We start from the raw sequence: 21,263 nt of genomic DNA, 5'->3' as shown, positions 1-21,263 counted from the left end.
TTGTTGGACAAGGCTCGTAATGAGGCACTGTTCCTGGGTCTGTTGCTATGTGATTGTGCAAGCACTGAATCTGAGCCTTGCGCCCTGCAAGATGCAGCTCCCTCTTTGCCCAAGTTTAAGGAGTTGGGGTGGGAACGTTGTTAGAAGAGTGCCCGCTAGTGGCTCTAGGGATAGGCATCTTTCTGCCAAGGGACTACGGTGAGGCTACAAATAAACCACTAATGACTGCAAAGCAGTTCACAGTGAGGGTCGTGAGACACTGGAAGAGGTTGCCCAGAGAGGTTGTGCATGCTCCCTCCCTGGAGGTGTTGAAGGCCGTGTTGGATGAGGCCTTGAGCCACTTGTCCTAGTGGGAGGTGTCCCTGCCTATAGCAGGGGCTTGGAACTTGATGATCTTTGAGGTCCCTTCCAACCTGAACCATTCTATGACTCTATGATCTGAGAACTGAGCATCTTCCCTGTTGCTACTTAAAAGGCAAAGTGCTATAAAAGGTTTCTGTTAAGAACTACACAACTAACTATGAGCCAAAGTCTGTTGTTTGTGGGTTTGCACCAGTTATGGAGATTGGATACTTTGAGGACTGGACCCTTTCATCACTCATCTCCTTTACCCAGGATATTCTACACAGTGTCTTTTTCTACTATTTTTATGTATCAACTTTTGCAACATCTGGAGAATTACCTATTTCTGAAAAAGGTTCTGGGGTCGACTTAAATTTCAGTGTGTCAAAGAAACTTTGACCTTTTAAAAAGTCTGGCCTCCTTGGACTTCCCAGTGAGAGTCGCAGCAGTTGAGTGTGCTGAAATACTTACCCTCTGCATACTGACTATCTGCTGCAGCATTTGATATCCAAACCTGCCATTCCAATGAGTGACTCACAGGCAGAAGGCTGCAGAAGTCAGGTGTGTGCTCCCTACTGTCATGATGATTTCCATTTGGAGGGATTCATCTGTGTTTCCTCTTCAAGCTCTGTCACTCAGTTGGAGGAGTGACACAGCATTTGTTTCCCTTCTCTGCTTGGATGAAGGCACAATTATTTTTGTCAGACAGCCTGGGCTTGTGAAGTTACAAATGTTAGTGTCCATGATTCCTTGTCTATGTGCCTTGGAAACATGACTGGCCCTGAATTTTTTTTTTTTGAGAGCTCAGATATTCACAGGAGAAGAATACAGAAGGTAGTTCCCTACAGCTAAGCCAACTCCTTACAAACACTCTATAAGATTACTGAAGGGAAATATTTTGCAGTTTTCACCCAGCTGTGTCTCTGGATACTAGACACAGAAAATACAGGTCTTGGAGTCAAATTTTTCAAATGCTGTTTATACATATGAAAGTGATTGTGCTGGAATGCATAAAACTATTCTCCAGCAATGAGAAATTCAACTGTGTAGCAGTATCTTCTGCATGATTAACTTGAGAAGCTTTTAGATCTCTCTATACAACATCCTTAGAAAGTGGCCCGCTAGTGCTTGGCACATCAAGGAGTGTTCACACTCCCCCAGGCATCTTACTCAAGTGTGACTAGAAGCATCTAAAATGAGAAGTGTAAGAGAATGTTCCTATCATCTAATCTGAGCTCGTAACTTAATTGTCTAAATTAGGCATCTAAAGCCTAATTATGCGGCCTCATCCCTCAGTATAGTGAAGGGAGAGCTCCAGCAGGCAGTTTAGAGAGAATCTGATCCAGGGTTTTAAGTAGAAACCTGAACTTAGAGATTCACTTCTATGCTGTATGTTTCAGATATGAAAAAAGGTTGAATGACTTTGAGGTGCTCAGGAAGGTGGCACTTTTCCGTCTCATTGGTCTGAACAAGCAATAAAGAAAGGAGGAATCAGTCTGGCTCTGTTTCTGCCCAGTCTGTGATATTTCCAGCTCTCATACGTAGATCAGATCCTCAGCTGTTGCAGATCAGCATAACCACAGGAACTAGTTGAGACTCTTGCAGTGTACACTGGCACAGAAAGCAGCTCTCTACGCTCCAGTCAAGAGTGGGAGTTATTCCTAAAAATAAGAAAACTCTTTAACTTTCACTATAGCTAAATGAGTTCTTACCCAACAGTCACTCTGAAATGGTCTTGTAATTTTCTTTTCCTGTCTGAGGCAAGGGTACAAGCAGGCAGTGAGTGGAGTTCAGATGTCCATGGAAATCTCAGTGTTTAGCAGAAAGGGGTGTTTCTGCTTGCATTAGATGTAGTAGAAAACAGGCAGCTCAAAAGGGGGCTTGCAGGTGCTATGATGGAGCACATTGTCCCCTGAGGCTTATTCAAGTTGCAAGTGATTGGCTTTTCTCAGTAAGCCTGGCACTACCCTGTGCTTGGCACCGGGGGGCTGATCGAGATCCTCAATTTCTGGTTGTTTAAAACAGCAGGCCAGCTGAGGCACTGGAAGTTCATACCAGGAGGTCATGGGGGTCTGGGCTTTGCCACCAGCCTTGCAGCACCCTGAGAAACAAAGTTACAGGACTTCACTGAGCTGTTCCTTGGAGTCCTTCTCCTCCAAGGAGGTGTCCAAAGTGGTTTGCAGCCAAAAAATAATGCCCTTGAGAAACTCATAGGGTCAGCACAGCCTCTGGTCCTTGAAGAAATCCACAGAGGTGCCTTGATATCTACCACCCTCACTGTGAGTAGTCAGTGATGCCAATTAACACAACTAACTCAAACATCTTGAGTGGGAACATCATGCACAGATGTGGTGACTTTGCACAGCTCTTCCTCCAGAAGAGGTTTTTGGTTAAGGCAGGCATCCATCACTGACCAGGCTTCCCTGCTCTGATCTGAAGCCTTTTCCTTTTTTCCTGTACTTCTTTTTTTCTTTAAGCCAGAACTAGCACAAAAGGAGAGCAGAAGTCAGTGCTGCCATTCTTGACCTGACACTGGCCATAAAATGAGCTGCCTCACAGAGGAACAGAAAGGTGGGAAAATTCAGCTGTGGCAGGGATAGTGAAAGGCAGACTTCAATGTTTTGATTTACTGTTGATTTAAGCATTTGAGTAGAATATTCTTTGCAATGCTTATGAGCAAAACTCCAGTTGTGCTGCCATCTCTGAGGAGCTTCCACTGATTCTGCCTCTCTTTCTGCTTTTTGTTGGTTTCATATTTTACTGTAATATCAGAGAATGGGGTAAAACCTGCTTTGCACCCAGAGCCCTGTTGTGCTGGAGCTTTGGCACCAGCAGAGCAGATGAGGGTTTGTGGTACTTGGTGAACACTAGCTCAGCCCTTAACTGGTACCCCTGCCCTAGCTGGCAGGGGTTACAGCCCTGCAAAGAGCTCATTTGCAGGGCTGGAAGGATGCAGCATGCACAAACAGAGCCAGCAAGTGGAGCAAGAGTTGGGGAGAACATGGATGGTTACTCGTGGCTGTTGGAGGTGTAATGCTTCCAGCCTGTCCCTGACACCTAGCTGGCTGCAGGGATGTACTCCTGGTTGCATCACCTCCTTAGAGACAAAGTGGAAAGAAAGACACCTTGGCCATGCAAGGAAGCAACATGGTGTCACCGTGCAGGCATGCATATAGGCATCTTTGGCTGGAGGAACACTGCAGAGTCATCAGTGGGTGAGGAAACATGCATGTCCCACTGTAGGCTTTTTTTGGTCAAGGTTTCTAAAGGTGAAGAGCATAAACTACAAGAATGGGAATCCAGGAATGAAGTTCAAAAGGCCATTGGCAACCTCAGATAAGTGGAATCATAGTAGAGCTGCAGTAAAGCCACGCTTAGAGCAGGGTGTGATGGTTTGGGTGTTACCCACTCCCCTACACACTTTGGAAAATCACCCAGACTAGACTCAGCAGCTCTGGAAATTGAATGAAGCTTTATATTCACAGCTTAGCACAATATACAAGCAGATATTTACAGTATATACAGTTATATACAAAATATACAAGGTAAAAGGTAATACAGAAACACAACAGCCCTCCCAGAAACCTGAGTCCCCAGGAGGGCTCTCAACCACCCTTCCACCTTTCTCCCTCCCCTCTCTCTCTTACCCCAGATCTTGCCTTATGCCCAAGAAAGATTGGAGGGTCAACCAGAGGGGTTAGGAAGCAGGTGGATTAATCACAGAGATGGCAGGTTAGGTTAGAGAGAGTTGCATCCCAAAGCCCAGGCAGAGAGCATCAGTGTTATCTATATTTATATTCTTGTTCTTATACGTCTCAGCAAGCCTATGAGTGAAGTAGACATCACCATTGTTTCCCTTTCACAGCCTGTAATCTAGTTCTTCTCACAAAAAAACATTCTAGATAGCTTCAAACTAGCACATGGTGGGAAACAGTGCAATGAAAGCAGGGTAGCTCCAACTCAAATCTGCCTTTCCTTGGCAGGGATGTCAAAGAATGTGATTTGTGCAAGTGCAGGAGCAGAGCCCCAATGTCCCTTGCAGTGGTGTAGCCCTTCTGATTTTCAGTGATGCAAGTGCAAGGGAGAGTAAGGCTCAATAACAGTGGCTCACGAAGGGTCAAACTGCTGCAGAGCTAATCCCCTGATTTATTAGGCAACTGTTGTTCCTATTGCCATTGCATCACTGCCAGTGGAAGATCAGCAGGCAGGAGAAGTAATACATCGTAGATTCATAGACTCACACTGACATTTCATGAACAGCAGAGAAAGAACCAAAGGGGAAAAAACCAAACTGGCTCCAAGCTGCTGATTTACACTGTTTTCTCAGGTCCTGTTTGCCAAGCAGCTGGTGTTTTGTGCCAATTGATACTACAGAAGAGCTTTCTTTGATAGGTATCACGAATGGACACTACAGAGTTTATCCTAAAACAAACCACCCCCTCCCCACAGCTTACATGGGCAGGCAGAGGAGGAGAGAGACAAAAAGTTGGGCTTTGTTGTTTAGGGTTTTATGCAGGACCGTGAAAGCACATTGCAGGGAGCCTGTATTATTATCTGTGCAAAAAGCATAACAGATGACTTCTATTAATGGATGTAACATGTGGCTGGGTTCAAGCTAGAGATGTCTTTTGAATGTAGAAGTCAAAGCCAATTTATTGTTAACATATTTTTCTTTTCAAAATATTTTAAGAAAGACAAAAAAGTTTGCGCAACAACTTGGCAAGCAGGCCTGTCGAGAGGAGGTATTTTCTATCTTGCAGCTAACATAAGGGCTGAAAAATGTGGCAGTGCCGAGCAATCCCAAATTCCTTCTGGAACTGAAAGAAAGTGTGCAGGATATAATTGTGTAAGAGCCCAATAAATTTTGAAGGGCGGTTTGTAACACTGCCTTGGGGGCTGCAGGTGGCTCCAGAAGAAAAGCGTGGGGTTTATTTCAGTAAAAGTCATCAAATACTTTAGCTAGCTACTCACTCGTGTAGTCCCATCTAAAAGCCACAGAACTATTTAAAAATAGAAATACTCATAGCAATCATTGTGTTTCTCCCATGCCAGATGGTGGAAAAGATAAGTTAGATTAGCTTGTATTGTGTGTGTGTGTGATTTGGGGGATGTGTCTGTGCAAAAGCTAAGGCACAGAAATGAGCTTCCCTAGAGTCTGCAAAGTGGTGAGCATCAGTGCTCCATGGCCTTCAGAGCATGGGTAGGCTACACTTGGCCAGTCCTTCTTTCACTATGGGCCAGTAGTTTCCATGGGAGGCAATGGCTGTGGAGCAGAGCTTTACCAGTACAGCCCAGTATTGGGAGAACTCAGGGGTGATCTTATTACTGTCTACAACTACCTGAAGGGGCATTGTAGCCAGGTGGGGGGTGGCCTCTTCTCCCAGGCAACCAGCAATAGAACAAGGGGACACAGTCTCAAGTTGTGCCAGGGTAGGTATAGGCTGGATATTAGGAAGAAGTTCTTCACAGAGAGAGTGATTTCCCATTGGAATGGGCTGCCCAGGGAGGTGGTGGAGGCACCGTCCCTGGGGGTCTTCAAGAAAAGCCTGGATGAGGCACTTAGTGCCATGGTCTAGTTGATTGGATAGGGCTGGGGTCTAGGTTGGACTGGATGATCTTGGAGGTCTCTTCCAACCTGGTTGATTCTATGATTCTATGATTCTATGAACTGCTGCAACAGGGAGCATCAGACTCCAGCTGTGGACTCGTGTTGTGGGGCAAAACGGTTGCTTCATGTTAGGTATACAGAATTATGTGATTAGGCTCCTATGGTGAACTGCAACAAAGTGAAGTCAGAACTGATGTTTTTCGTGAATGTTGTGACCTCTACAGTGTATCCTCTTTTCTCTGTAGCTGGGTGGCTGTGCTAGTTTGAAGCTAGCTAGAATGTTTTGGTGAGAAGAAGTAGATTACAGGCTGTGAAAGGAAAACAATGGTGATGTCTACTTCACTCACCATCTTGCTAAGGAGTATGGGAAGGAGAAATGAAAACATTAGATAACTCTCTCACTCTCGCTTGGGCTGCTGGCTGAGCAACATCTTACTCCCTAACCTAACCTTCCATTTGGCCTAACCCACTTTGCTTCTTAACCTCTTGGCCAAACCTCTATTCTTCTTTAAGACTGGGGTAAGGTTGAGAGGGGCAGGAGGAAGGTGCAGGGGTGGTTGAGAGCCCCTCCTGGGGACTCAGGTTTCTGGGAGGGCTGTTGTGTTTCTGTATTACCTTTTACCTTGTATATTCCTGTCTATAACTGTATATATTGTAAATATCTGCTTGTGCTGCTGTAAATAAATAGCTTCATTTATATTCCCAGAGCCGACTGAGTCTAGTCTGGGTGATTTCTAAAGTGTGGGGGGGCGGGGAACACCCAAACCATCACAGTGGCTAAGGAATACCTGACTATCAAGTGATCCAGCATAGGCTGAGTATTTCTGTGTGTGGACTGAGAAAGAGATTTCACAGAGTCGTTAAAGGGACCGAATGCCAAGTGTTAATGGAGCAAGTAAACAGAAAACACATTGCTGATGAGGGAAACCATTGCTATCCCGTGTTCATTCTCATCCTGTATGTACCTAGTTTGAATTCCCAAGTACCTTCCCCATTGCCTACTGAGATTACTGTTTTTTGCCATCCCTTCATGTTGAAGCTGCACAAAGGGAAGACCAGGGAAATCCTAAAGCACTTTTCCAAGTCCTGTCTAGTTACACACTTGTTCTACCAAGGGATTTGATAAACTCTAAGCCTATTTAATCCTGTTACTAATAGGAGTCAAACAGCAATCTCTGAGATTGCTCCTGTCAGGGAGGTGATGAGGTGAATGAAAATGGCAACATTCATCCCACTGCGAAGTAACAATTTACCACTTCTGTATTTTCTAAGAATAGATGCCACTTCTAGCAATGAGTCTGTAACTTCTCACTGCTGCTTGCCAGATGGTAGGAACCAGCAGATGCTGAGTTTGTTCCCGTGTGGTCAAGCAAACTGCTGCGTGGCCTGATGCAAGCTTCCTGAGAGATCCCCAGGACAGCTCTGTTACTTCTGTTAACATTTCCCAAGCCTCTGGTACCACATCGAGGTTTTCCACTGGAACCACCTGGCACATTTTCAGACTCTTCCATGAGTGATGAAGTTACCCAATCCTCTTATTTTGTCAAAGCCTTTGTACAGGTCACTTGTTCTGAAAGTCTCTGGGCTGTGTCCTCGGCTTGAGCTAATTGGTTAAAAAGGATTATTTCCTTTTCTTGATGCTTGTTATTATTTTCATCCTTCACGAGCCATTTCTTCTGTTTCAGGATCAACACTCTGTGGTAGGCCAGGGAGCTGGCCCTGCTCCAAACTCCAGTTCTTGCTCAAATCCAAACACTGGAAGTGGTTACATGAACTCATCCCAGCAATCAATGTTGAATCAGCAACTGATGGAAAAGAAACAGGCTCTGCAGCGGCAAATGATGGAGCAAAAACAACTCCTTCTACAGCAGCAGATGTTGGTGGAAGCTGTGAGTTTTCTAATTCCTTATTTTACAGGGAAAAGATTATCACAGAAACAATAGAAAAGAAAGCTAAGTATTGGGGAGGAAAGCCTCCAAAACTTTGAGGTCATTTTGGCAATGCCTAGACCTTCTAGAGTGTGCCCCCTGTTTTTCAGCACTTTGCTAAGCTCTTTTGAAACCTTCGTCAGTTTATACAAAACAACTCAAGAATCCAAGCTACTGTGGTTTTGCTAGGAGAACAATCTAAGAACATGCTTAATTTGAGGCATATGAATATTGTTGTGGGTTTTCTTTGTAAAATAAGCTGAAGTTCACTGCTATGCTACTTCAGCCACAGGGGAGAGTTGACTTCCAGGCTTTGTGACCTAGGCAGCAAAGTATAAAGCACTTGTGTGTAAATGAGGATCAAGTACACTAATTTAGTGTTCAGTACAAGTTTGTGTGCTTGGCTGGGAGAATTCATATGTCATTCTTTCTGTTTTTCTTTTTGCACTTCCAGATATTTGTGACCATTTCTTCTCTCTCCCTTGGTAAATTAGAGACCAGTTGGTAGCTTCTCATCATTTTATGAGCTATGGAGGTTGTGGCCTTGTTGGCAGTGTTAAGTGCTAAATGGCACTAGTAAAGTTACAGTAAACTGGCATTGCCATTGATATTGCATGAAGTGAGCCACCTGAAGGTGCTTCATGGCCCATCTCCCATGGCCAGTGCAGTGAGAGGGAGTCACAGCTGCCCAGAGCATCCCTGTATTCACTGTTCCTTGGTAGTCCTCCTTGCAAAAGCACAGCAAAGAGAAAAATTCTAGAAGATGAGTTGAGTTTGGCATGTTCTTGAGACAGAGAGAAAACAATGTGTGTTTCCTGTAGCAACTAGGAAAGGGCTGCAGGGATGATTCAGGAGAAGAATGGAGGAGACAGAACCAACTCATTTGCATTTTCTAGGTTGCAGTGACAGCAGACTCTAGGACTGTAACTTATTAATGAGCTCAACATGAGCCACCAATGTGCACTTTGAGCCCAGAAAGCCAACCATTTCCTGGGGTGCATCAAAAGAAGTGTGGCCAGCAGGTCGAGGCAGGTGATTCTCCCCCTCTACTCTGCTCTGGTGAGACCCCCACCTAGACTACTGCACCCAGTTCTGGAGCCCCTATTACAAGAAGGATATGGACATGCTGGGATGTGTCCAGAAAAGGGCCATGAGGATGATCAGAGGGCAGGAGCTCCTCTCCTATGGAGACAGACAGAGAGAGTTGGGGCTGCTCAGTCTGGAGAGGAGAAAGCTCCAAAGAGAGCTTATTATGGCCTTGCAGTATCTGAAGGGGGCCTACAGGAAATCTCGTGAGGCACTTTTTAGAATGTCAGGTAGTGACAGGACTAGGGAGAATGGAGTGAAACTAGGAGTGGGTAGATTCAGATTGGATGTTAGGAAGAAGTTCTTCACCATGAGGGGTGGTAAGACACTGGATCAGGTTGCCCAGGGAGGTGGTGGAAGCCCCATCCCTGGAGGTCTTTAAGGCCAGTCTGGATGAGGCTCTGAGCAATCTGATCTAGTGTGAGGTGTCCCTGCCCCTGGCAGGGAGGTTGGAACTAGATGATCCTTGAGGTCCCTTCCAGCTCAGAAAATTCTGTGGTTCTATTTATCTCAGCCTGAAACTCTCAGCTTACAGGGCAGACCCATTCATGCTGGCCTGATATTTTGAATTCAAAACTTTCTTCTCTCTCTAAAGATGTAGACTCAGAAATGCTGAAACATTTTAGTGCATGCCATTTGATAACTAAAGAACAACATAGAAGTGGAAAAGCATTCATGCTTTTTTTACAGAGAATATGTTTTTGTTTACAAATTTATTTTCATTCCAAAAATACAGTTGGAAAGCTTGAGTTTGAATTTAAAGATTTCCTTTGTTCTGTAAGGGAAATATTTGTTGTCTTTTTAATTTATGTAGAAGAAACCTGGAGTTTTGAGCTAACTCTACAAGCTGCCATTTTCTGTTACAATTTTTAGCAGAACAAAAAGTTAATTGCCTAAATAGCTCTTCTTAAAAATGAATAAAATAGAAATTAAAGTCACTGAACAAATGTGAGGTCTTGATCAGCTTGCCTTTGCTTTATATCATGTGCATAGAAATACACACAAAGCCTGCCCACAGTTTTCACATGTGTTACAGGGATTTCCTGGGAGGTAACTTGTCTTTCTTCTTCACAAGGATTCAGGTTGAGTGATGCAGTAAAATGAGCCTCATAAATCTTAATCAGACTCCTCACTCCCAGAGTGCATTATGGAAGTGCCTAAATGTCACACGAAAAGCTCTTTATCCAGTGCTTTAAAGTGGTACTGGAAAAGAAAAAAACAAAACAACCCACATTTTTCATGAGAAGGTCCATTTGAATGCTCTTTTCAGACAGAAGATCCATCACCAACCAAGGCCTGACTCACACTGAGAAGCCAATTTGCCTCTCTGGCAGCTAATACAAACCTCGAGCACATTGCAGAGAAGGGGTGAGGCCTGCCAGCAGCTGCCCAGTAAGCACAACTCTGCGTGTGCACCAGTAGTGACTTAGCAATGTCTAAGGTGGTCAGACACATGTTTTCCTACCATGGGTCACATATCCTGAGAAGTTGTTCCTCATTGCCTCCTGCTGGCATCCCTGGTGTGGAGAGACACAGGGGAGGACAAAGCAAAGATTTTGCTGATTTTTGTGAGATCACCTATGGTACTGGAGGAAGGAGAGAGTTAGGGATGTACATTGCTGCAGATGGGGATGGCAAGCTGAAATTGTCTTTGCCAGTTGTGGACACTGAGAGTCCCGTATGGGTGAAACGGACTGATGATCATTGATGCAGTCTAGGGGATGTATGTCTGGACCCTCGCTGCTCCCCAGCTGCATCCTGGCTGTGTGTTTGAGTTTGTTAGACTTGGGTGTTTGCTCTATCCCTGTGCTCTTTCAGAAAGCAAAGCCAGCTGCATAGCCAGGGAGGGAGCCATGAGGAACCACCAGGTCCGTCTGTCCAATAAACAGTCCCTGGTAGTGTGAACATAGGAAGATATAGACAGTGTTCTCAGAGGCTGAGAAACTGACCATGGTTTTAAGGAAACTTAGGCCAGACACAAACACAATGCAAACAGCAGAAAGGCTTCCACGCAGACTTAAGTGGGTGATGGCACAGCATCACATATGTCCTTGTGGACGAGACAAAGTGGAAGGAAGGAACACTTCAGCTTTGTGCATAATAAGAAAGGAAATATTTAGGCAAAACACAGACCCAGGGAACCAGAAAGAAAAGCAAATTAATATGTTTCTACTCTAATCTTCTAGGAGAAAATAACTCCACAAGATCAACTGAACAGGCACTTGACAAGACCACCACCAGATTACAAAGACCAAAGAAGGAACGTGGTCAACATGCAACAAGCGAACCAATATCCTGGTAGGTGCCTATGGACTAAATTAAACTGTTTCTTTCCTTCCATCTGGAAGACCACTCAGGAGAGCCATGCATCCATTGATGACCAGGGTCTGGTTTTCTGAGTATCCACTTATATCACCACAAAGTGGTGCCCTCATCTGCTATTTACCATACTGTCTTCTGTCATTGGGAAGTGCTATTGTATGATCTGGAGAATCAGGTGGTACTTCATCCAGGCTGATGCTGCATCTCTCAGACAAGGGGAAAAAGGGCCTAGTACCATCTGCCTCGGTAGCACTGCCTGAGGCAGATGGGCACCCAAATAGTTGATACAGAAGTGTCTCTTGATCACACAACATCTCTCCATCCAGATGCTGCTCTCAAGTAGGTGGTACATCTTGCTTCAAAGTCTAAGATAAGAACCATCCTTGCCTATGAATGGCAGCTCATGTACAACATGAGGACCCTCATACTAATCTCCTCACATAATACCATCATAGACAACCAGAGCTACCATCTCAATTTTTGGCATCTTAAATATGCTACAGTCATGGCCTCATTGCTGCTCTAAAAGCAGCATTTCAACAGATCAGTCAAGCAGTAGGGTAAAAGCCCTTCCTTTCTGCCAGAACTGCCCAGGGCAGAAAATGCCCAAGACTTCAGGACTAGTCCTCTGTTTCATCTCTTGTGCCCTCACCTTATGAAGAGTCCAGTTTGGGGACCATAGTACTGCCTGTTTGGCTTTTCCTGCTCTTCACCTTGCTAGTTAGATGGAGCCTGCTCTAAGACCAAGGATAGAATAAGGAAAAGATCACAGAATTATAGAATCATAGAATAGTTTGAGTTGACCTCCAAAGGTCATCTGGTCCAACCCCCCTGCAGTCAGTAGGGACATCCTCCACTAGATCAGGTGCCCAGAGCCTTATCAAGCCTGACCTTGATGGGGCCTCAGTTCCTTCCCTGGGTAACATGTTTTAGTGCACTCTTATGGTAAAGATCTCATTCCTAATAGCCAATCTAAATCTGGGGAGAGAGAGGTATTGGGGGAAATGTAGCAGATGGGATCAAAGGATATTCTTTACAGTGCAAAGCATCTGTACATTTAAGTATCAAAAGGACTCTTTGCCTTCTAGTATATCTTTGTGTTCAACACACTGAGGAAGTAAAAAATGTTTGGAGTTGTTTGGTTTTCTGTAACTGTTGGGTCAAAAAATTCAGTAAGGGACCCGAGTCATTCCTTCCTACCTGTCCTTTGTAGCAAAACATTTTCAGTTTGTATTACAATTTTAACAAGGTTCCAGGTGTAGCTTGCTCCCTTGCTACCTGCTGGCCATGGCACCAACAGCCCTGCTTTGTGTAGAAGAGCTGCTCAGGCAATGTTAAGGTACCCCTTTTGATTTGTTTACAAGTTGTAGCAGTGATAAGCTTGCTGCTGTTTAGAAAGTGATGCTTTCTAATGGGCCTGTTTGTTATCTTCAGTAAATATGCATAAGCATCACTGATGCCAGCATAATAACCCCTAGTGAGGGCAGTGCGACAGGGCAAAGAGAGGCTTGTGTGCTGCCTTCATATCTCCTGTGCCCATAAAACAAATGCTTTGGCAACCTCAGCAGTTTGTGATTTGGTATGTTGTTTAAAGGCTCATTCTTGGAATGAAATGATTAACTGAGATTCCTGGCTTTTACTTTAGAACAATACATTTCTAGCCCAAGAGAGAAAATGGAAATGACTGCAGCCACATCTGTGAAAGGCTCCAAAATAAGCAGATCACCACTGTTATGTGACTTTTCTTGTTCTTAATGTGATGGACTCTTTGCCAGTCTTGTGGTACTTGGAGTCCCATATTCTTGCTTTGAAACATGTGGGATTGGTAGCACTTGTCCATCCAAATCTCAGGTCCCTGCTGAGCAAGTCAGGGGAGGAGAACAGCTTTTCAGGCAAGCCTGGGAGAAAAGGGCTGGGCTGGGAGCTCGGGACAAAGCTACCAGATGGAGCGATTAGGAAACTCTTGCATAAGGCAGAAACAGCAGGGAATCTGTTCCTTTTTTCTGGGAATAGCTTTGCTCAGGTCAGGGAATTAAAAAAAATAAAAGTTATATAAAACAATATAGAGACTTGGAGACACACAGTTTAACATTTTATGTCTCTATGCTTTTCCCCATAGTGCCATGGCATGGCAGGAAACCCCCAGAGAAGAACAGGTGAATTGGGCAGTGAAAGCATTTCTCCAAATGGCCACAGCCTGGGGTGCCCAGCAGCTGTACACAGCGCTGCCAGAGAAGGCATTTCTTCCCATCTGGAAGAAATCAGATTGGAAAAATACTTGAATTAAAAAATAAAAGGATAAAAATAGCAATACAGAGAAAGAGGAAGCTTTGTCTTTTGCACAACAAGTGCAACCCATGTCCCGTCCACTTGTAGATCAGATGGCTGTTCCAGGTGTTTTGAAATGCCACCAATTTCTGTGCCAGTCCTCCTCTTTAGTGCCTGCATAAGGGAGCGAAGAACAATGTCCTCCACCTTTATCACCCCTGCAAAATAGATTTTACAGCATTTCCAAAAAGCAGTGAGCAATGGACAACTCACAAAGCCAAAGGTGGGGCTAGTCTCCAAGTTGCCTGCTGAGCACTGATTTTCTCCTCTTGTTTCCAGACCTAAATTCGGTGAAGGGGCTCCCTGAGGGGACATGTAGAAGAATGTGATTGTCCCTATAGGGCTAAAATGAGGTATATTCCTCATAGCATCTCCTGTCCTGGGGAAGTATAGACTGGATGTTAGGAGGAAGTTTTTCACAGAGAGAGTGATTTGCCATTGAAATGGGTGCTTAGGGGCTCACCGTCCCTGGAGGTGTTCAAGAAAAGACTGGATGAGGCACTTAGTGCCATGGTCTAGTTGAGTAGATAGGGCTGGGGGATAGGTTAGATTGGATGATCTTGGAGGTCTCTTCCAACCTGGTTGATTCTGTGATTCTATGATTCTATGACTGCCCAGCACAGGGACTGAATTTAGGTGCTTAAGTCAGGATAATGTAACTGTTAGGACAATAATAAGATACTCTATAATCAAGTGTCTCTTGCTTAGAGCCAGTCTGTGGAAAAGCCTGCCTTGCAGGGTAATGTGAGCTCAGTTTAGGTATCTGTGTTTATATTGATTTGGAACAGGCAGCTCTGGTTGTTGAGTCATGCTCAGTGTCAATAATGATTTGGAACGAGAGTCATTTTAAGTACTTAAGGGGAAAGAAAGGAATTATTTACATCTGTTGCTAAATGGAAATTACATATGTCTAAAAATAATGCAGAAAAAGACAGAAATATATGATAATTTTTAGTTTGGCTACAGTCTGAGAGAACTGAACATCATTATGGTGAAATTTCAACAGGAACAGTATATTAAACAGCTGTTCCTAGACATAGACTTTTAAAATAGATATTTGCATGATTTGTCTTCAAGGGTTTTAAAAGTGCTGGCTGTGAGGCTCTCCAGATTTTTAATGTCACTTTTCATTTGGTCTTGAAACGCCAAGAAAGAATACTTAATGCCATGACAAAAAATAAGAGTAAGTAGGTAATTGCATACCTCATGACATAATGTGGAGCTCAGCAAAACTACTTGGAACTGATACAGACTGAATAATAATACAATTATGAAGGGAATGTGATTAATACCAGGCAACATGGGCTGATGTAAAAGAATCTTTTCAAACCTGCTACATAAAGGTCAGGTAATGTCCTTTAAAGCGTCTGACTTTATAGTGTCAGTTATGGTTAAGAAACCAGAGTAACACAACATTAACATAGCACATAAGGAAATAGCTGGTAGGTCTCCAGACATCACTGCAAATGGGCTGTGCCATTGCAACCAAAAGGACAAATGCATCCTGAGATGATGCTGAAGACAAAGAAATCAGCTCACTTTACATCTGTGTTGGAGATGTGCAAGAGCTATTACTGTGACCAGCTGTGATGTGCAGCCTTGAAATAGAATGCTGAAAATTGTCAAGTTCTGGAAAGAACTTGGAAGGACCAAAGGACTGGAAAATCACACATTGAGACTGATGTATCTAGAGAAGGCTGCAGGCCTGCTCACAGTCTGGAAGCACTTATGCTGTGAGAAGGAGTTTATGATCATCCAACTCATAAAATTAACCACACAGTAAGATTCAATGAAGAAGTCAAATTTAGTCAAATTCAGTCTGGGTTTTGTGTATGTATGAAGGATCAAACCAAGGCAGCGCCCCACTTCCAACAATTGCTACTAGTTACTACTTATGAAACAGCAAAAGGTCTGGATCTGTACATGCCTCTCTTCCTCCTCTGGGAGAGCCTCAAGAAATTCCTGAAATGTGGTGGTACCTTGGAGGCAAGCCCACTCTACAGCTTCTCTCACACCTTGGGAGCCACCAAGGTGTGGCTTGTGCTGTGCCGTGTCACAAAGAATTCCCTGGCTGACCCACATGTTGTGTGAAGAATAAATCCTTTTGGTTATCTTGAACCTAGCTGCACTTCTTGTGGGACTTGGGCTGGAAACCACTGTAGGAAAAGGAATTGAGCTGTGGAGCAACTGTTTGTATACTCCACAGTGCTAGCTACACTGGTCACATTTCAAAAATCTTTGGTCTTCTTCAGCCAGACGCTCAGGGATTCATTCTCAGCCTTTCGTTCCATAAAGTAATCAGACTACATCGCATAAGTGACATACTATGGCTTCAAAACAGAGACCATGTAGCCACTAATCTGCCACAGAAGTAAGCTTGTGTCAAGGATTGGAGGCTTGTGATCCAATGGAGGATGTCAGGTACAGGAAAATCCTCCACTGTGCAGAATTAGCCACAAGTGATAGATTTGTGCCAAGTCATAACTTCTGGCTACCTGATACACAAAAAGTGATGTTCATGTGCAGTAGGTGCCTGCATATCTGCTACTGTTCCGCTCCCTCATGGGTGAGTCTGCTTCTGCAGGGGCAACTGGCTACAGCCCAGCTGGGAACATAGCATAGGCTGGGCTGAGCTGCCCTTCCAGCACCTGGCTGCTGTATATGTGTGATATGCAGTCTTGGCTCCTGCGATCACCTGGGACAGACCTTTCCAGGAAGAATAGATACCACTAATGCAGGTGTCTAACAAGGGTGGAAAAGGGGCCTGGTGACGGTGCCTGTCACTCCTCATTGTCTCTAGAGTGAGCTAGGATGAGCCATGCCCTCTAAGGAAGAAAAGTTCTTGATGTCTTCTGCCTCTGCTCATCTAGACAAGTTTTGTCCTGTCTGAGGTGTCTAGTGGTTCTGTGAAAAAGCAGAAAAATCTTCTTTCTTGCCCAGTGGTTCTGTCTGTTCCCTACTCCTGCTCCAATACTTACCTTACAATGAGCACTGATTTCAGCTTATCAGATGTCCTCTGAAGGGATGGAAAGACCATCAATGGCTTCATATGTACAAAACCATCTTTTGGGTGATAGGCATCTCTAAGGTCTTTAGCAAATTCATGCAAGTCCTCTTAAAATTTCTTTTTCAAGCAATTTTGCTGGTAGAGAGTTGGATATTTAAGCTGGTATTTGAATGGCACCACACACTGACGTGATCACGTTTGTTTTAACAATTCCATTTTCTCCTTTCCAGGTAGTTCACCAGCTGTGAGTATTAGCTCCAGCAACATGTCCTTATCCAACCCTATTTCAACTCACAGTATCATGCCCCAGAGCTCCAGCCTCATGTCCACCTCTGCTGGAACCCGAATGCCTTCTACTCCTGCCACTAGGAATTTGGGCTGTTATGGGAACCTTCCCTGCAGCCAACCAAATGCATACAATGTAACTTCAGGAATGAACCAAATGCAGCCACACAGAAACCAAAATCAAGTCCTGCCCAGTCAGAACAACCCCATGATGTCTCGACAGCAAACCATGCCACAAGGAAACAATGCAGCGGCTTTTGGGACGGGATCAGTGGTCACCTCGCAGCAAGTAAGGCCAGGCTTGAACCACGGAGCCACAGGTGTCCCTTCACAAAGGCCGGCCAACGTGATGATCACAGCCGCTGCCACAGCTCAGAACTGGGCCCCACAAGAAGCTGCAGTGAAGCAGCAGGACACTCTGAAAGCGGCAGGGGTCCGTTTCCCCACTGGCACTCCGTATCCTAACCAGTCTTTGCAACGCAGTGTGGGCAACCAGCATTTTCCTCAGCGTGCAGTGGCACCTCCTAATCAGTTAACAGCAGGAGTCCAAATGAGGCCTCCTCTAAACCAGATGAACCAGACTCTAAATGGACAATCTGCTGGCTCACTACGAGGTCTCAGCATAAGACCTAACCAGCTCAGAGGACAGACTGTGCCTACCGTGAATCAGCCAGGAACAAGTATGACACCTCCATCATCTCTGCCATCAACCAGTTTCACATCTACCAACCAAAACTCTCGAGTTTACCAAGGAAGTGACCATGGTAATGACCTAGCATTTGACTTTCTGAACCAGCAAGGTGACAGTATAGGACCTGCGCTCAACACTGACTCAGACTTTATAGATTCTTTACTGAAAACAGAACCTGGTAATGATGACTGGATGAAAGACATCAACCTTGATGAAATTTTGGGGAACCACTCATAAGTGACAGTGAACCAGATGAAGAAGCAGTAAGGACATTAGCTTTCTCTTTAGATGCCAGCAACCTGCTTTTGATACACTCCAAGTAAGTGGGCTGTCCTTTGAAATACCATGTAGGGTGACTGCCCTGTTTGAAGAGCTGCTCTAGGGCCAAAACTGAAGTCTCCCCTTATGAAATGATAGGATAAGCAATATTCATGCCAGCCACAAAGAAGTGAGAACGAGTGAAGGGTCTGTTCCCCACACCAGTGGGCAATGCATTGCAAACCTACCAGTTCTTCTCACAAGGGCTGTGAGGAAAAGCCTGCTTAGCTTCCCCCACACACCAGCACCGGACTGTGGTATAGGTTGTGGAACATAACTTCTCTGAGTGCAAATAAGAGCCCAGGTGATTCAGAGCTCTTCAGTCATCATGTTTGCAGTCCTTAACTTCCTCGGGACTACTCAGCCCTGACAGCATCAGGCACTGTGTAAATCTCATTGCATTACAAAAACTGTTTACTTCTAAACAGTACAAAGCTCACATTTGCTTTCCCAATTATTCTGTTTTAAATCCTTCATGTTTCATAGCACACAAAGGGTAAGCAATCTCCTCAAAGGGAAGAAAGAAACATATCAAGTTGCTCAGTGTGTTCTAGAATTCACATTCTCCCTGTCAGCAGTGTTTGCAGTGAGTATCACAGGACACTACTGTCCTACCAGCAGCACAATCATTTTGGGCATTGAGGGAAACAGGAGATGAGCTACACCAAAGCTCAGGATCCTCATCTTGCCACCTTGCCCTGCCCCAGGGACTCCAGTGACTTAATGGACAACTTAAGTGAGAAGGGTGCTTACAATTTGACCTTCATCAACTACTTTCCCAGTCCAGCCTAGAGAAGGTCAAATGCATGAAGTGGCTCAGCTAAGTCACTGTCCTCATTTTCACCTTAACCCACAGTGAGTGTTGGGTAGTTGAACCCAGTCCTCTTTACGCCAGCAGAAATGCCAACATCACAGAATCATAGAATCATAGAATAAACCAGGCTGGAAGAGACCTCGAAGATCATCCAGTCCAACCTATCCCCCTGCCCTATCCAATCAACTAGACCATGGCACTAAGTGCCTCATCCAGTCTTTTCTTGAAGACCTCCAGGGACGGTGCCTCCACCACCTCCCAACATCATTGTTTGAGAAGAGGCTACCATTTGGATTGCATAGCATTTTGGCTCCATCCTGCTTTCCTTTGCCATATGGCAGAAGTTGACAGAAGGCCAGGGATGGTCCAGATCCCCAAAGCCTCCAGGCACAGTGCAAGAGGCTCTTCCCCTGAAACTAGTATGCAGATCAGTTATAACCACAGTAGGAAGCTCCACCCATATATGTGCTTGTAAATAAAATAGTTTTGGGGAATATTTCTGTGCAATGCATACAATATTCATTCTGGCCTTGGAGATAGCCCAGCTAACACTGTCCTGTGCAATCTCTGTGCATCACTAGGGAATTAACCTCTGGCAAGCACTATTCCCATAGTTTGCAGCCACCCTGCCTTGGAGACTAATAGACCAAAGCCATAAGGATACAAGTCGTTCCACACTGCATGACCTTGGTGCTTGGGAATAGTCTTTACCATGTTAAATTTTCTTCTACAGACTGGGTCTGGGAGAGCATCAGAAGGAGTCAAGCAGGATTCAGGGAAGGGAACATATCTTGTAATTCAAATCAGAATGCTGTTCTCCAGAACGATGTGGTGCAACATGTTTCACAGCCTCCTCTGAATTAGCTAAAACTAGATGTGGCAAAAGAATACAATGCCTACATTCACTCGGTGCCAAGAGGCATTGCTCTGCCCCATGCAAGTGCTTTAGTCATCCTTGTTAGTGGCACTGGGATGAGTAGACTACCTGACAATAGCCTCTGCACTTCCCTGACCTATTTCTCAAGAGAGTTTTTAATAAGGCTTTTCCTGTCATTTCACCCTGCCGTGTCGTGTGGGCACAATGTCTCATGATGTTTAAAGAAGCATCGTCACAAAACCGAGCACCAACACCTCCAGCAAAGGTGTCATGTGGGCATTTCGCTAGATATGCCAGTTGAGGTGGGATGATCCATTCCCAGACATTTTTCACAAGAGAATTGAGAAAGCCTGCTGAAGAGTTCGTTCTGCTGCCCTAGCTAGTGATATTTGCTCAGTCCTGCATTCTGTAATGTGGTGGCTCAGCTGCCCAGAAAGCTCCTTCTTCTCTTCATTTTTGGCTGGGGTACCTGCAGTCCCTTTGATATGCCAGTACAAAATTTTTCAGGTCTTTAAAGAGCTTTTCAGCCCAGGTCATTGGCATCCCTTCTGTGTTTGGAAAGACAGAATTGCAGCTTAGTGAAGGAGTCCCCTATAAATTGTGCAAAACTAGAGTGAAATAGTACCTGTCTAACTTTAAAGCAGATAGAAGATGGGTTCATCTGTCTCACACACAGGCACACACTTCATCCATGAGCAGGTCAGCAGATGACTGTGATGCCACTAAGGCTGAGACTGAGTTAGTGTCACGATGAGCACTCGGCACTAACACACCATTGAAAAAGCCCCCCCCCGGTTTCTATTTTAAGACCAGATTGTTTTCCAAATCCTCAAGTGATGTAAAACAAAAATCAAATTAGTGAGCTGAGGAGCTGGTCCCAAGACTTCAGGATATCATCCCTGGTGGATTCAATCTTGAGCTTTCGCCCATTGGTCTCACCTTGAAATGGAGAAGAAGATACTGGGCTGTGAGTGTCATCCCCAGGCTCAAAATTGCATTCTTAAGTAAATTCCACAAAGGTAGAGGCCATTTGCAGCCCTGTAAAGATGTGCCTGACACATTTGAAATGTGAGCTTGTGAAAGACTCTCGCAACCGAAACTTGAATCCAGTCTCATTTCATCTGAACACTTCTAGCAGAATAGAGCTAATGTCTTTTTCCTCTTTCTTTGCAACGGCTAAGTGCACTACCTGAATAGTCTATTTTTCATCCTTGACCAGGCACTCTTGGCAGTATTGGGTTGTAAATATAAAGAATTCTCTGTTTTGTAAACTTTTGTAAAAAAAAAAACAAAACTAAAAAAAAAAAAAAAACTAAAAAGGGAAAAAAATCATTAAAAAAAACCAACAAAAACAAACCAAAAAGTAATAATATTTTGGTAGGAATAATAAGCATCATGTTATTTGGGTTATATTTATACATATGTGAAATAAATATGCTATCCAAAAGTTGTATTTTATACAAAAAACAAAAAACAAAACAAAACAAGTCAATGGTTACCTTTTGTATTCTATATACAAAGTTTTGTATGAGATGATTGTTTATTTTTATCTGCGGACTTCACCTTCGGGTTTTGGGGGAGGGCAGAATGGGAGCGTGGTTAAACAGCTGGGTCTGACCCCAAGCTCACTGAAACCAATGGAGTCTTTCCGCTGCCT

At 44.4% G+C, this 21,263-nt stretch overlaps 1 protein-coding gene across 1 annotated transcript in view; it reads left to right on the top strand.

Annotated features, from left to right (window-relative positions):
• Nucleotides 1-19,487, top strand: part of MAML2 (mastermind like transcriptional coactivator 2) — a 247,240-nt gene extending 227,753 nt beyond the window's left edge. Inside the window, exons 3-5 of the mRNA XM_064170370.1 lie at nt 7,636-7,839; nt 11,151-11,266; nt 16,856-19,487. Coding sequence (XP_064026440.1) covers nt 7,636-7,839; nt 11,151-11,266; nt 16,856-17,834 — 1,299 coding nt within the window. The 3' untranslated portion in view covers nt 17,835-19,487. The remainder of the gene's footprint in view (nt 1-7,635; nt 7,840-11,150; nt 11,267-16,855) is intronic.
• The last annotated feature ends 1,776 nt before the right edge of the window (nt 19,488-21,263 follow it).

The sequence above is a fragment of the Pogoniulus pusillus genome, chromosome 3 (genome assembly GCF_015220805.1).
Source record: "Pogoniulus pusillus isolate bPogPus1 chromosome 3, bPogPus1.pri, whole genome shotgun sequence".
Taxonomy (NCBI): Eukaryota; Metazoa; Chordata; class Aves; order Piciformes; family Lybiidae; genus Pogoniulus; species Pogoniulus pusillus.
This window is presented reverse-complemented; position numbering and strand designations above follow the sequence as displayed.